This window comes from Aspergillus viridinutans (genome assembly GCF_018404265.1).
Source record: "Aspergillus viridinutans IFM 47045 DNA, scaffold_3, whole genome shotgun sequence".
Lineage (NCBI taxonomy): Eukaryota > Fungi > Ascomycota > Eurotiomycetes > Eurotiales > Aspergillaceae > Aspergillus > Aspergillus viridinutans.
The window spans coordinates 1,872,331-1,888,282 of NW_025091219.1; the positions used below are offsets into that span (position 1 = coordinate 1,872,331).

The window sequence follows — 15,952 nt, forward strand, 5'->3', positions numbered from 1 at the left end:
TGTGGAAATGCTCAGCGTGGCCCGTAGCCACGCTACCCGTCCAGTCTCTCAAATCAATGAACAGTATTGCTTATCAGGGAAATTCGAACATAAACCCTATTCCAACCATCTAACTGACGATCTCTTGATGGATCTCAAGATATTCGGAAAATACTTGGCTGGAGTTGGAGTTGCATCACTAGCTACTCCGTACAGCCTGTCTGTATCTTGGATTACTCGCTTGATTTAATTCTGCCATGCAGCTATTACCTTGCAATAGTGGAATATGAGTCTCATCCTGACTTCGTGTAACACAAGCATCGACTCTATCTCTTCCAGATAGCATTTATTTGCCTTCATTCGAATGTCCACCTGGTTTCGTTGCATATCTATGCTTGACTTTGGAGTGGCATTAGGTCGACCGATGGCTTCTAGTGCTTGCAATGCTCAAGAACTGCTGCATGTGTGGATGCTCATTTAGCTAAGTTGGCGATCGAATGGAGGAGCAGGATCACAAGTCACAAAGCAGCACAGATGTTGACAACTTGACCAGACCATTGGTTCTAATTTAAGCATTCTCACTGCACCTTTGTTTATATCACATCCATGATGACTTATTTTATAAATCGAGTTCATCTACTTGTCAATTCCAGCTCGTTGGAAATACATATTCAATTGCAGCATTTAAACTACCCGATCCTGAATATATGGACGGAGTATCTCTAGTAGTCCATGTTTCATCTTTTAGAGCTTCTCCAGATACGTCACTGTGCGCGCTCCACAATCAGAAAAAGGGAAAAAGAGGAACTAATGATCCACACCTTGTCTTCCATCCCTATCAAACCATCAACGGCATCATTTTAAGAACCCCGATAAGTAGAATAGTTCCAAGGCCCCAGCAGCACCGGCAGATGGTAGTGGCGCCAACCCTCCTCTCCCTCCCGTCCACGTCCCTTCACTGTAAACTTCACCTCCACCTCCGGCCAGAAACTCTCGATCCCCTGCGCTTCATACCAGGGCCCAACCTCAAAACGCACAGCCCAGTTTGTCTTGCTATCCGCAGTCGGGAGCGATGAAAGTACCCCGGAAACCGTCGTAGTTGTCGCGGCGGTGGCAGTCCAGTTCTTCACACGTCCGTCTGCGTCCGTTGTTGCGCTGAATGTGATGGGGCTTTGGCTGGTGCTGTTGCCATTGCTGCTCCCGAGGAATGTCAGCGTTACTGGGAGGTCTGCGGCCGGGGTACCCGTCAGGGTGTTCAAGACATGGCAGGTGATGCGATCGCGAGACATTTGGCTAGCTGCCTGTGCGGCGGTTGAGATACTGCTACTGGAAGATGTCGTTTGTGGTGACCGGCCGGAGGCTTGAAGGAGCAGTTTCTGGTAGAGGGCAAGACGGTCGCTGGCTTTAACCAAGTGGTCTGTTGACTGGATCTGTTGATTTCCAACGTCCATCAAGTAGATTTAGAACGAGGTTCGGAGAAGCAAGTGTGAAAAAACTTTTCTCAAGAAGTAAAGCATGACCATCTGTTGGCACATGGGGTCTTTTTCTATCTCCGCTTCTCATGCATCGGAGAGCACCGACAACTGTACTCCATACGGAGTATACCTTCAGTGGGGCGTTGAGCTTCTGGTCTTTGTGCGAAATATGAGTTTGGCTACATAACTGTTGCTCCTGGATCTCTGAGTGCCATACTAACAGGCTCATAGATGAAGATGGCACTAGGTTTATTATGTCGTTTCAATTTGATCACCTCCAGTAAAGTTGAGATGATCCAATTGCATAGAAGTTGAGGCCTAAGGCAGAAAACTCCAGCACGTGCCCCGCCGATGATGGCTGGAGCGTCCAGATGATTCTACCACTTTGACGGTTGTAAATAGTTCTCTTTTTCTGTGTTTGCTTGTCTGTCTGTCGATACGATTTAAGCTAGGTCCCTGCGACTCAAATCTCTTTCGAGCCCATTTCTCGGAAGCTTCGACACACCACAATCAAAACTTTTGGCCTCTGCGGGGAAACAAATACGTGTAAATTCAACCCCCATCACTGCTCACCGAGCAAGCAAACTACCCCTTTCCAAAGAATCCGAGCAGTCTTCTCACTGCATTAAGTTGCGATAGATTTCTGCTTGCCGGATTCTCAACTTCCGAATTCCTCAAAATGTCTTCGACCGCAGTCGTGCACGGCGACGATCTCATGGAGCCAACGCTCCAGTCCATTCTCAGCCAGAAGACCTTGCGATGGATCTTCGTTGGTGGTAAAGGAGGTGTCGGGAAGACAACAACATCATGCTCGCTCGCAATCCAGCTAGCGAAAGTCCGCAAATCCGTCCTGCTCATCTCGACCGACCCCGCACACAACCTGAGCGATGCATTCGGGCAGAAATTTGGAAAGGAGGCCAGGCTGGTCGATGGATACTCCAACCTTAGCGCTATGGAGATTGATCCGAACGGCAGCATCCAGGATCTCCTCGCTAGTGGGGAGTCGCAGGGCGACGATCCCATGGCCGGACTGGGTATGGGTAATATGATGCAGGATCTGGCTTTCAGCGTATGTACAGCCTTTGGCATTAGTGGGAGTGTGTGTCTCCATGCTAACAATCAATGTTCGTAGATCCCCGGTGTCGACGAAGCCATGTCCTTCGCCGAAGTCTTGAAGCAAGTCAAGTCTCTATCTTATGAGGTTATTGTGTTCGACACTGCACCAACCGGACACACCCTTCGTTTCCTTCAGTTTCCCACCGTCCTTGAGAAGGCCCTCGCGAAGCTTTCTCAGCTGTCGTCTCAATTTGGACCAATGCTGAACTCGATCCTTGGTGCTCGTGGCGGCCTCCCAGGCGGACAGAACATCGATGAGCTTCTCCAGAAGATGGAGGCTCTGCGGGAGACTATTAGCGAGGTGAATACACAGTTCAAGAACCCCGATATGACCACCTTCGTGTGTGTCTGCATCGCCGAATTCCTGTCACTGTACGAGACCGAGCGTATGATCCAGGAACTCACGAGCTACGGTATCGATACCCATGCCATCGTGGTCAACCAGCTTCTGTTCCCCAAGGAAGGAAGTGGATGCGAGCAGTGCAATGCTCGCAGGAAGATGCAGAAGAAGTACCTTGAGCAAATCGAGGAGCTTTACGATGATTTCAACGTTGTCCGGATGCCATTACTGGTTGAGGAGGTTAGAGGAAAGGAGAAGCTGGAAAAGTCAGTCCTCAATCCAATGCTCGTTGAAAACATGACTAACGATGTCTACAGGTTCAGCGAGATGCTCGTGCACCCTTACATTCCTCCCCAATAGACTGCCCTAAACATGTTGTATCCATATGAGAGCCATAAGAGATATAGTCGGGACGAGTTACGAAATGAATAGACCCTAATGATTTGAGATCATACTGCGTTCTATGCTCAGGTTCACCCTCGTATTCAGTCTGCTGGTTCTGACTCGAATGGTCTAACCGTAGAATCTTGTGCTTTCTCGTTTTACTTTGCTCTTGTCTCAGTTGACACACATGGGTGTGGCTGCTTCTTTTGAGTGATTCGCCACAGCGCCTCACTTTCAGAGTCTCCGAAAGATCGGCGAGGGTACCCGTGTATTCACGTAATGTCACAAAGGATCTCAAAGCCTCGAGCAAGCTCTTGTTGGCACTTGAAGCCTTGTTCATGCTGTTTGAGATTTATCTGAAGGCGAATAAGCTGGCAGCTCGAAACAAGCCCTACTACCTAACACACACCAAATCTAAACAGCCCTCCTATTCTAAGGGTTGCCGCGTTAAATGTCAGGTGCAGGCATTATGTGGTTCTACGTCCATTGAATATCAAGAATGCTTGGAGTCAAGTGAATTCTGTTGCTTTGACGAATGCACGCCTCAACTTCGCTTCATATCAACTTGAAGAGCCATTGGATTAGTGCAGGACGTAAGTCACTTTACATGAAAGTGTCTTGAAATGATAGACTGTCCTATGTGTGTGAATTCTTATGAGGATGATGAATGGAATTAGCATAGTCACCCAAAGCGTCTGGACGTGATGAAGCTCAACAGATCAGCAGGTGTCGGGTGCAAGCTGAATTGCTTATTCCAGTTGAGTGAGGCGAGTGATAGGTTGTGTAGTATCGACACTCCAACCAATTTGGATATGAATCAGAAGACAGAATGCCTTTGTCGGCTGGACTACAGCACTTCGCCTTGATACCTGAATAGCGCAAGGTGTTCAGTACTTCCAGCCTTGATGTTGTAAACCAGGCCGGAGCCTCTGGTTCGTTCAATGGGCCACTTGGTAATCCAGTTGCAAGGATCTCGAAAGCAGGATCGTCCTCGGTGTGTGAACCAAATATGGGCCCTGTTCCAGTAGTATCAGGCAGTTCACTGGTCCGTCGTGCGTGGGGTTGCTTGAAGATCAAGGTCTCGAACTCTCCAGAGCAAGTGAAACAGCCTCATCGGAGATTGTATGACTACAATCTGCCTTGGGCTTACACGGCCTGAAAAACGCACACTGGATTCACTTTCTTTGAACTCCACGAAAGAGGCCATCACTCTCTTCTTTCGGTCGAAGTTGAAATCGTAGTCAAAGGTTACCCTCGGTACAAGCCGTGATCGTCAGGGCAAGTCTGGGAAGACATTTATAGAAATAGCTGCCTTGGCTGCCATGGTGGGTATGTGCAAGGTCTATGCCGAGCCATTCAGGAAGCACTTGAACACACAATATCAGTTAAAGGCAAGTCTAGAAGCAGCAATGACACTGTGATAGTGTGGCGTACTGGAACTGGTCCGAAATGAAGTCGTTGGCCATGCGTCCCAACGGCCACGGTATACAATGGTTGGCTGGTCGCTCTCCGGCCACATTGGTGGGTTAGTAGCTGCATCTACGCAAGAAGTAGCCAGACGAAATCAGCCGACGGGCTCTTTCCATGTACCTAGCTGGGTGGAGATCACCAAGACCCAGCGGAATGACTTGTAACGTTCTCCTTCAGACCGTTTCATAGGCCGCAAGGGCGGATCCTTGTTGGATACATTGCATCGATGAGCGCTTAGGAATGGACTGGCAAAGAGATGGACCCTCGTACGAGAAGTCACCGAATTCAAATCATTATTGTTTTGTTTTGTTGCTGAAGGGTCTCGGATCGTTTCTGCAGATTCTTCTTGAGAACGAAACCTAGGAGGTCCGTTTGCAAGTTGGAGCCATCGATAAATATGAGTTGCGGGGGACACTGCATGGAAGACGGCGAGCATCGCTTCCTGAATCGGCCTTGTGCATACAATGCAGTGTTCTTCCTCTCGGTTCTGGATCAATATAGTTGTTGGCAACTGGTCCACGCGTTCTCGGACTCGGCATGTCTAGACCTTAGTTTCCTACTGTCGGTGTCAGTTGTGAGAGTGAAGTTCCTCCTAAAAATCCTGCTGCTGCATTGATTTGTCTAACATGCACTGGCTCTTTTCGCAGATACAAGAAATGGGTCGAGCGTGGCATTGCTCTCATGTCTGCGTGTACAAACAGATCCACTGCGCATAGATAATAGCTCTCGCATCTCTCAACGATGATCAGTGGGACCCGCCTGTTTACGGCCAGCTCTGATCTCAATATACGTTTAAACTCGGAATACTAAGCGCCATCATTGAGCTGGGGACAGTTAGAAGAAGGTTTCGGAATGTTATGATAAATATTCTACTACCTGGACTAGTCCTAGGATGTCAGCGCATGGAGCCACGACAACATCCTAACAGACCAATTTGGTGCCGCATGTTCACCGCAATCTAGTCCAAGGATCTTGAAATTGAGACGCACGATTAAGGAATAGGATCTGGCCCTGGGCGCAGCGGCCTAGGAGCGCATGGCATGGGTGCAGCTGGCTTCGATTTGCGAACGGTATTAGTCTTCGTCAAAGTCAAGCCTCACTTTTGTTTTACCAGTGCGAAAAGGGGTTGAATCTCGTCCTCTCAAAGAGTGAGGCGGTCCGTCCGGGATCCGATGAGCACAATGAGCCAAATTGGCTTTCCAGCCATCTTATCACTCTGCTCATGACGGATACTCCTTTGAGGTTCTGGACTACTGTAAGTGTGATCTCGTCTGGAAGATTCTATAGTGGTTGCACATGGGAATGCTGATCAGCTTCACTAGGCGAGTATGATTGTATTGCAGCTGAGCATCTCGAACTTCAATCAATTCCTTCGGACTCACGCAGACGATCTTCGTATTTATCTCGCCGTTATCCCTTACATGAGTAGAGTCGGTCTGGGGCTATATATACACACGTCGTCCATTCATGTACCTGTTCCGTGCCATCATCACCTTTCCTAAACAGCCATCCTACACGAGCATCCAATCAAGCTTGTATACCTCGAAGCGTTCAATCTAGAAGGACAAAACACTTTCGAAGATGTCGCAAGTCCAGCAATATTGGCTACCAGGCTATGGTCTCTCAAGACATATTGTGCTGGGCCATATCCAGTATTTCCTTGGACCATCGGCAACTGTCAGACCTTATACTTACCAGGTAAACGATTACTTTGTTGGCGAACATGATAAATGGGAAGATTATGCCTAACCCGCGAGCTTGATACAAACAGGGGCGCGACGGCTATCTCATCAATGGTGTGCCTTTGACGCGGGTCTCTGCTCCCTTCTGGCATTGCTTTCCTACTGCCCTGCCGCTAACAGGATCCCACAGGAACAAATCAATGATCTGGCCATCATGTCACGAGAGTACGAACGGCAGGAATCCCTTCGAATGACGGGAGATATCCTTGCACCCAGTTCCTGCAGGGAGTCAGAGCCTTATATCAACGAGATAGTACCGGTGCGCACCTTTGGTTATCGCAGGCAGCCTGTTGATCACGGAGGGCGGCGTGGGCGATGATTCTGAATCATTCGATTGACAATAGACTTCCACCGGTTTAGAGCCAGTGATACCTTCGAGCGTATTCGTTTGATTGTCTCCTGGCTTTTGCTTTTCACAATATACCCCACGAGCGCGCCAGTCCATTTTCACCTACTATCTCCTCTTAATCAAGACCGGCATTTTCCTACAAGCGTTATTCCGCATCCGTCTTTTGTTCGAACAACTCTTGGGATTCGAAATCGGGCCATATATTAACTACTGGTCTCGACTACAATTCATTTTTCGGGTTGCTTTGGCTTGATGTGGATCGCCTTCTTTCGTCCTAGAGACGTACTCCAATGGCCTCTTCCTTTCTACAAATACATGAGAACATCCCTCTTCAAAGGCAGTCTCATTCTTCACCGTCACTTGGGCCGTCCAGCCAGCTGATGTGGCCATAGGCAATGAATGAATACAGGAATGACTTGAGGTAACCGGAAGGTTGATACTGAATTTCACTCATCTGTCTATAGACCATTCGTAACAGCATATATCAATGGATCAGTCAACATAGCACAAGCTCTGAGACCATGCGAAACAATATGACCCTCATCAATCGTTACAATCGGTCATTCGCCCGGCTCTGAAGTAAGATCCCAGTCCCGGAACACGGACTCGAGCTGGCTTCCCTTGCGGTTCTTCCCTCGCTTCTAGACCCTTAAAAATGTCAAAGATTCAATCAATGGCCACTCGTTTTCTTTTCTCACCATCACAGAAACACAAAGAGAGTCAAGCAGGAGGCCCAAGAGAGATATCTGAAACTGACAACATAAAATAGAAAGGAGGAGGAATTACGGGGAACATGAAAAGTGGACCACCTGAACGCCAGCCTGATGCCACTCTGCTTGGTCCCATCACACGAGAAACCCACAGATCGTGGGAACTTTTAACATGAACAGAACCATTCGGAGGAAGGAAAAAGGATGAATTTTGTTTTCGGGTCGTAAATCGAATTCTTTACTTTATTTCGCAACAGCCGAGCTGTGAGAGAATGAAAATTAGTAATTTGTCAGTGTTGTGGATACAATAAGCGGACGAACCTCAGCACTTGTGTCCGGAAGAAAGCACCCTTGGTCCTCTCGATGACCTGCTGGTACACAGACTGGGGAGGGTGATTCATGATCACGGTGCCTTCCTTGTAGTCGATCTTGGCATCAACACGTGTGTCGCGGATCAAGTTGACAATCCACTTCTCGCCCTCATCCTGGTTCAGACCGAGACGGGTGGAAAGATCCCTAGTTTCCAATGTCAGTTGTCCGCCGTCTGGTCATTCAAATTTAAGATACTGTTACATACTTGATATCAATCCGCTGGTGGATCTTGCAATAGCTCTCGGAGATGAGGTGCCGGGCAGCCTCGACAAAGGCATCAGCGGTGGAAACAAGGAAGAAGTCACTCCGGAGCACATCCTCGGCCTCGCCCAGCTTCTTCTGAGCCTCTTCGAAATCGAAATCAACGTAGAGAGCCTTGACGAAGTCGGTGATAGGGTCGTTGTACTCATAACCCTCCTGGCGCACCACACGGACCAAGTCCTTCAATTGCTTCTGGTATACACTGCTGCTCTTGTGTGCGCGGTTACGGTTGGTGATAACTGCCGCGGCAAGGTACCGCAGGATCCAGGGGCAGTTGGTCTGGATGGTGTTGATGTAGGCGGGGGAGAAGAAGAGATCGGTCAGGACATCGCGAGCGGGATCGTGGTTGAAGAAGGGGAAAAGAGACCAGTGAATCAGCCAGGAGCGGTTCTGGAGCTGACCCAGAGGGTTGTTGAATAGACGGGTCTCAATCGAATCTTTGACCTTCTGGACTTCCTCCATCGCAGCCTCCCAGCTGGTGGTGAGGATCTCCGAAGCGAACTTACCCCATGTAGCCGAGGCGACCTTATCGTTATCCGTCGAAAGAACACGGAACTGATACAGGAGCTCTGCTGCATTACCGTAGCTGCCGCAGCTGTACTGGAACCGGCCGTAGTCGTAAAGGCTGTTGACCATTTCAATGGTCACTCCGTGCTGTTCCTCGAGGAACTTCAAGTTGGCGACCTTGTCGCTTCGCAGGTTGGCCACGACGCTCTCATCCTGCAGCAGCTGAGTGATCTTGGCGCTCTCCTCCTCGTACTGTTGCAACTTGGCGAGAACCTCCTCCCTCTTCTTCACGAACTCATCGGGAATGTCGTCGGAGTCGTTGATCTCCTTCCAGAGATTGGCAACATAGTCGGTCATGTTCGTGTGCTTCAAAAGCTCATACTTCGCACGGACAACTTCCTTCTCGTCATCTTGGCCCGAACTGAATTCAAGCAGAGGAAAGACGAGGTGACGGTCGAGGTAGGGGATCAACTTGGGAAGCAGGTTGTATTGGTTGGCGATTTCTTCAGCGGTCTTAGGAGGGTGGGCCGCGGCACCACTGAGAAGAGTCTCAGCGGAAGGGGGAACGTTGGCTGCCATGTTGGTGTAGGATGGACAGCAGGAAGAGAGGAAAGCGCGGGGTATATGAAGTGAGGAACAGCAGCGAGGACTGTGTTGAAGTCTCTCTCTGTCTCTTCTTTCGTCCCGTGCCAAAGTAAGTGTGCGGCGGTTTCTTTGCGCTGGCGAAAATGTGGGCGGGAGGGCTGGTGGGCGCGCTAGCCCTCTTTGGGACTAGCAACAGGTCTCCGCGCAAAACGCAAGAAATCGTATGTTGTAGGATGATGCTTGACATTTCTGTAGGACCTCTCTTCGATCGTACGTCGCGCTCACATCCCCTGTGATAGAACCCATTTGTGGTCGGGGCTCTTCATCACATCCACGCGTCGGGATTGCCAGAGTTTCATCCATTGCAGGCCCCCTTTTTCCATATCCGCAGCCGATGGCATCTTTCCTGCAGTCTCTGCCGGTCTGCTCGGCTGTTCGCAAGCAGTCGACTGCAGCTCCCCTCTTCCTCAATGCTTCACATTTTGTCGCTTCATCGAGGACATGTAGCCCTTTCTCCACATTATCTTCACAGACTAGATCGATCTCTTCTCGTAAGTCTCCGTCGAATCCGCCTGTCCCTTGCGTTTCCATCCATAAGCGAGCTATAGCAAAAACATGAACAGAAACAGAGAAGCAGATGTGGGAATAAGATTGGACGTGATCGTACTAACGTGTGTTACTGCAGTTCACTCATTGAGAACCGCTCAACAATCCAAATCAAAGCCTTCCGCCCATCAGTCTCGGACCTTCCTGGTTCAGCTCAAACGGCAATCCCAGACTTTGAAAGAAAACCCTTCCGCAACAACAGGAGCCGTTCCTCCTCCTGGTGCAAGCCTGCAACTCACAAACCTCCCATATTTCATTCGTCGCACAGCATCAAACCAACTCCCCGTATATCTCGTCACAAAAGCCGGTGGTACCAAGCAGCAGACCAAGATTCAGAAGACGGAAGGCGATCTAGAAGCATTGAGGAGCGACCTTGCACGGTATCTCGGTCTTGAAAGCGGCGACCCTCGCTCGCCAAAAAGCCCGGACGTCACTATCAACCGTCTCAATGGCCATATTATTGTCAAGGTATGCCCAGTGGATATACCTCGCGCGGTTCAGTACTGTCTTTCTGCTCTATCAATCCAATCGCTAATTGACACCACCATGTAGGGTTGGCGGAAGCCTGAGATTCAAAAGTTCCTTCTGGAGCGTAACTTCTAAGCAGTGACGTATCGGCTCTTTCAGCATGAACGATTACCTTTCCGTACCCTATATCTATCATCATCATCTACTCGATAATCGATTTCCGATTTACATATTCCACGAAAAAGAGCTATTTCAAGCTTCAGTTTCAAACGCACTACCAAAAGGACCGAAGAAGGGAAGTGAAATGTTGTTATGCGGAGGGAAGGGGCCCATGGAAAATGCAAGATGAACAGAACTGAATCTTTGATGGTTACATGAACGGGCTGCTTGTTTATCGCGTTTCACTGTCCTTGGATCGTCATTTCGTTTCATGACCCTGTTTGCATTGTACGATTCACTTGCTGGTGTCCGTGTTGCGGGTTTCTCATTGCTGTCATTGAAGGCTCTGGCTTCTGCTGTACTCTGGGGGTTGTTGTCCTCTTTCTATTCTTTCCGCGTCTGATCTCATCTCTGCCATTTCTCGGTTGTGTGGCTAGTTGTACTATTCACACTCTAGTACATGTCCAATAGTCCAGTCAAATCAGACGAAAAGACATATGCATCTGGAATTAATCAATTGACACATAAAAGCAGCTTCAGCATCTAGTATCCGTGAGAACTCAAGCGAGGCTCTTTATATATTCTACAGGGTCATTTCAGTTCCATGTTAGAGACGATGACCGATTTTCTTGCGGAGAAGCTTGTGGTCTCCTTTAATGTTAAGGGAAGAGAACCAGGCATATGTAGGTCATTACGAACGGAGAATGAATGTTTTGAGATGATGACAACGATGGTGTATTTACCCATATAGACATCATGAATGATTATTTTGCCCGAGGGTATTTTACAGTGATAGACAGAATGATACACAGTCACGCCCCACAATATTTCTCCCACCGGCGCCAAACAGATACACAAAGGGCATGGAACAGGTATGAGTGAGTCCTCATCGAGATCAGAAGAAGGCATGACGAGAATGAACAGAACTGGCTTTGTAAGATGGCAAGCCCGCTGCGGTCGCTTGAATATCCAAAAAAAAAAGGGAGTTTGAGGCTGGAAGAGAGCAAGAAGCGGAGGAGTATTCCATTAGGCTTAACACATTTCACTCGGCTAAACGAGCATAAGAGATCAGCTGCCGAACAACGCCAGGGTCAACATTGGGCATCAACAATGCACCAAGTAGGCTCTCTTTTTTCGGGATGATTCCAGATGGAAAATTCCGCGCGGAACTATTGTCAGCGAGTTTCGACTTCTCCGCTAGTCGACACAGGATTGTTAAACCTCGATTGATGATAGAACTATACGCGGAGGCCTCTGCCTCAGCCTGGCCTCGGGCAGCATGGGACTGGCGAGAATTGGTATTTGGGGGAGGGACACGTTCAGTGCTCAGCAAACATGAGAGTCGCAGAAGATGAATAGCGAACCCGTCGATCGATTCAAGCCATTGTTTGGCCAAGGTACCATCAGCAAACGAAGAAAGAATGTCGGCTGCCAATAATCCCTGCATTAGGAATACCTTGCGGGCGTCCGCTATGGCTAGATGTTTCCGCAGTTGATCGGGGACTGGACAAATAGCTAGTCCGAAAGCACGGGTCAGCAATTCATGCTGTGAACCGGGCGCTCCATCACCGGAGAATATTGCTTTAAAGAACGTCCTGTTGGGATCATCTCTGGCCAGGAGCTTAGCTAAGCTGTCGACGGCGGCGGGTGTGTATTTGTGAATCGAGGCGTTGTAGGACGTAAACATGACACCGTCTGGACCCAACGTTGGAGGAGGAAATGGAGCAAAAGACAAAAGAAAATGTAATAGACAAAGGGCCTCCTCTTTGCTTGGTAACTGAATCACATGTGCCAGATTGCTCAAATAGATGACAGCGTCCTTCATGAAATCCAGCGTGTTCTGATGGGCTCGAAGAAGCATGTTTCGAGTCCCTAAGTATCGGACAATGGTTGATATGAACTGTACAACGGGGGCAGTTGATAATAACCCAAAGTTCGATTCAGTGAAGGAAAGGTTTCGCAATATTGTGGTGACGCATATGAGTCTGTCAACAGCCCGATCGAGCTCATATTCAAGGCTTCCAAACTCAGGGACGTCGGCAAGAGAAGTCCATTCTGCCTGACATCCACGAGTAACCTCCTCGTACGAGGGCAGTAACATCACATCCGAAACCTCCACGGCGTGTTCAGCAAGCAGATCAGCTTGGTCCTCGGCACATTCGATTAAGCTATCAATCAAATCTTCGCAATTATCGAGCGAGATTTGGACGGCTGGTTCACAAGAGAGGGATACAAGAGTATCCAGCGCCAGGCGCATCTCCGCATGAATACCAGACTTGATGCTCATTGTGAGCGCGTGAATGTCAATAACGCCGAGCTCGGCAAAGGAAGGCACGTTTGGTTTCAACCTAGTTATTTCTTCTCCAAGCTGGTACATTTCGTCCAAAGCTATCGGACCGTGCAAGCTACTCTCCGGCAAAACCATTGGTTTGAAAGGATCTTGTATTGGACGTTTCAAAGGTTGATCAGAGGCTTGCTCGAATGTCTTCGCCGACTTTCCCGGCGTTGCTCCAAGAGGTTTTGTTGACTGAGCAGGGGACTGGTTTGGTAACTGGCCTGTAGAATCCTGCGGGGTTGCTGGAGGCTGAGACTGACGGGATACACTTAGTCGATGCTGTTGTTGTTTGTTCGACGCTTTGACTTGAGTCGGGGTCGCGAAGCCATTTGGAATGTTTTGCTGCGCATTGTTTGCTACCGACATGGTACCAGGAGAGGCACCAACTGGTTGAGGTACTTCGAACCCTTGGCCCTGTTTAACTGTTGGCGACTGAAACTGGAGAGCGGAGGGATCGCTTGGCTGTCGCGGCATTGAGTTTTGCTGCATTTGATCTGCAAACTGCTTCTGTTGCGTGCTGAGAAAAGCCTGTTCGTACGCAGCGAGGTTCCTTTGATAGTGCTCCCGAATCTCCTGTACAGCCATAGGAAATTGCATCGGAGGGAACTGAAGCTGTTGGGCTATTACAGGCCACATGTTTGCAGCGCTTACCTTCTTTGATCCACCCAGTTTCATGACGGTCGCATAGAGCTGGACCAAATTGATAGGGCGACCACAAACGATGGGATTCGGATCCAAAGGCAGATTGCGCGACATCATAAATTTCTGCAACGACCTCATAAAGCCCTCAGGATTGGGTGGTTTCGCCATATTTTGCTGCATTTGCCTGATGGCTGCCATTTGCTGAGGGTTTGCCATCGCGTTCATCCCCGCTGCCACGGGGCGCCCTGCCATCGCAGGATTCATATTCATAGGACGGCCTTGGTTCTGCATCTGCAACGCGTGCAGTCGCTGCTGTTGAGCGGCCATCGCTTGCTGATATTGCGGCATACTGCTAAAGTTTGCTTGCATGGGCGCTTGTACAGCAGCAGAAGTCATCGTAGGAGCGGGTGCAAATTGCGGGCCCATCCCTTGAGGGAAAGGCTGACCTGGGATAAATGAGCTGTTTTGCGGTGTGTTGACTCTACTTGGATGATCTGATTGCGACGGGGACATATGAGGGCCGACATGGGGGCCAGCGGGCGAGAACGGGCTAGGAGAGGCCGTTCCCAGTCTCTGCACACCGTGCTGGTCAAAGTCTTGCATAATGGGGGACTGAGTGACATTGGTCGGAGTCCCTTGCTGGAAATGTTGGTACGGCGCGGCATGGGAAGGGAATTGCTGGGCGCCATTCGCAGGCCCCTGGTAACCAGGGAAGGGCACTTGATGAGGCGTCTGAGATCGCGATACAGAAAGCCCACCAGGCGCTTGCCTGGGTGACATTGAGAGGCCATCCTCTGGTCGTGATCTCTTGGACGGAATCACCTGGTTAGGGTTGTGGAATCCGGGGGAGGCATTTCGCGGTACTCCATTGAACATGCGCTGGAACTGATTGGGGTCTGGCGGCGTGGGAGATGCATGGAGAAATGCCGTAGATGGATCTATTGTTGTTTGATTAAAGGCACCATTGTCATGGCTCTGGAGGTTCGAGGCGTCGGCTAGCCAGGCATTCATGTCGTGTGGTCTTACCAACCCATCTGTAAGGCGATGATCGTCAGCGAATGTGACACACGCACAAAACAGGCTTGGTCATCATTAATAAGCAACTATCGGTCTCGCGACGAAATCAACATTGAAATCAATGATGCAACAGATGAGGCAACTATTGACGAAAGTCATCACAGAAAGGGCAAGGTGGGGGGGGCGCTATAGACGCGTCGGGGGTTGTGGTTGAGTCGCGCTTTGAGTCTGCGACACGAGCATTTGAAAAGCAACGACCACACAGAACAGACGATCGGAAACATTCGACACAAGAGCTGCAAGTAATGAAGACACGGAACAAGATCGGTACTGAGGGAATAAAAATAGCGCAAAAGGTTTTGTACATACCGACAAGGCTGGATAACTTAGATGCCGACTCGTAAGCGTACGATTACACCGGTCCCGAAATAGCAGCGGTTGAGAGGCTTGAGATAGTGCAAGGAGGACAATGGGAAGTCACGGGATTCCAGGCGCCGGAGCTCAAAGGCAGAAAACAGGGATGGAACTGTCAATGAGGCTCAACCATCAGTGTAAGTAAAGAAGCAACTAAGCTATAACACCAGGATAAATAAATAAAAAACGGTAACAACAGAATACAAGAGTAATGATGACTTTAATCAATAAGACAAAATAATAAGCCAAAGAAGCGCTGGAACTATGAGCAGCACAGGATGGGGATTGCAACGTGTGTGACTGGTCCCGAAGAATGGCCAGATTGGATGGCCAGTAGTGCGTGGCGACACATGTGAAGTGTGCTCTGGACAAAGCAGGCACAATCCAATGGCATAAGACAAGTGGGTTTGGGTGGTCTAGTATTGAACGTACCAGATCCAAGTAAAGCAGTGCACAGGAGAGCCGTAATTTTATTTTATTTTAATGAAATTCCTTCCTGTATTTCGACGAGGGAAAGGGGGGCCGCGTGAAAAGGCAGACAAAGTGGAGGCGTGGGAAGACAGGAATGGAACAAGCGTAAGAGGAGTGTTCAGCAGTAGCAGTCCAAAGATAAGAGAAGATGGAAGGGATGATATTGAAACCAGACAAAAAGAGGTACGTACAGGTACTGGGGTACCTTAGTCTTCCAGTAGGTTATTTTACCAGCAGTAGCAACGGAAGAGAGGCCGGTCAGTTAGTCGGCAAAAAGGGGGTCGAACAAAACGGCGGAAAGAGAAGCAGCAAGAACAAGCAACGAACGGATCAGGGTGCAATAATGCCACTGGGCTGATGAGGTAAGCACATCATGTGGAATGCCGCTGTTCCTCTTCCGGCGGTCCAGAGACTCCAGATATGACCAAGATCTTCTGCTCCAGCACTTAAAGGATTGCACTGTCGCTTTTCTTGAAACTAATTAAAAGAGTGTGATATGCTCTGGAGTAAGGAACTCCCATGTTGAATTCATTGAATTCATCTCATGTCA

The 15,952-nt window shown here is 49.2% G+C and overlaps 5 protein-coding genes across 5 annotated transcripts; 2 read left to right on the forward strand and 3 right to left on the reverse strand.

Moving 5' to 3' along the window:
- Nucleotides 1–839: 839 nt before the first annotated feature.
- On the reverse strand, nucleotides 840–1,430 carry Aspvir_005601 (hydroxyisourate hydrolase; the record flags this gene model as incomplete). Its single annotated transcript, XM_043268814.1, has 1 exon — nucleotides 840–1,430. One exon carries the CDS (start codon nucleotides 1,428–1,430, stop codon nucleotides 840–842), a length of 591 nt encoding a protein of 196 aa, XP_043124749.1.
- A 703-nt stretch (nucleotides 1,431–2,133) lies between these two features.
- Aspvir_005602 (ArsA family ATPase) lies at nucleotides 2,134–3,270 on the forward strand (the record flags this gene model as incomplete). Its single annotated transcript, XM_043268815.1, has 3 exons — nucleotides 2,134–2,523; nucleotides 2,587–3,176; nucleotides 3,228–3,270. The coding sequence occupies 3 exons, from the start codon at nucleotides 2,134–2,136 to the stop codon at nucleotides 3,268–3,270; spliced, it is 1,023 nt and encodes a 340-aa protein (XP_043124750.1).
- A 4,585-nt stretch (nucleotides 3,271–7,855) lies between these two features.
- On the reverse strand, nucleotides 7,856–9,284 carry Aspvir_005603 (eukaryotic translation initiation factor 3 subunit E; the record flags this gene model as incomplete). The annotated part of the gene is made up of 2 exons (XM_043268816.1): nucleotides 7,856–8,081; nucleotides 8,143–9,284. The coding sequence occupies 2 exons, from the start codon at nucleotides 9,282–9,284 to the stop codon at nucleotides 7,856–7,858; spliced, it is 1,368 nt and encodes a 455-aa protein (XP_043124751.1).
- A 149-nt stretch (nucleotides 9,285–9,433) lies between these two features.
- Aspvir_005604 (mitochondrial 54S ribosomal protein mL49) lies at nucleotides 9,434–10,499 on the forward strand (the record flags this gene model as incomplete). The annotated part of the gene is made up of 4 exons (XM_043268817.1): nucleotides 9,434–9,486; nucleotides 9,546–9,841; nucleotides 9,976–10,364; nucleotides 10,449–10,499. The coding sequence occupies 4 exons, from the start codon at nucleotides 9,434–9,436 to the stop codon at nucleotides 10,497–10,499; spliced, it is 789 nt and encodes a 262-aa protein (XP_043124752.1).
- A 1,066-nt stretch (nucleotides 10,500–11,565) lies between these two features.
- Aspvir_005605 (putative ARID/BRIGHT domain protein (SWI1)) lies at nucleotides 11,566–14,511 on the reverse strand (the record flags this gene model as incomplete). Its single annotated transcript, XM_043268818.1, has 1 exon — nucleotides 11,566–14,511. The coding sequence occupies one exon, from the start codon at nucleotides 14,509–14,511 to the stop codon at nucleotides 11,566–11,568; it is 2,946 nt and encodes a 981-aa protein (XP_043124753.1).
- Between the last annotated feature and the right edge of the window lie 1,441 nt (nucleotides 14,512–15,952).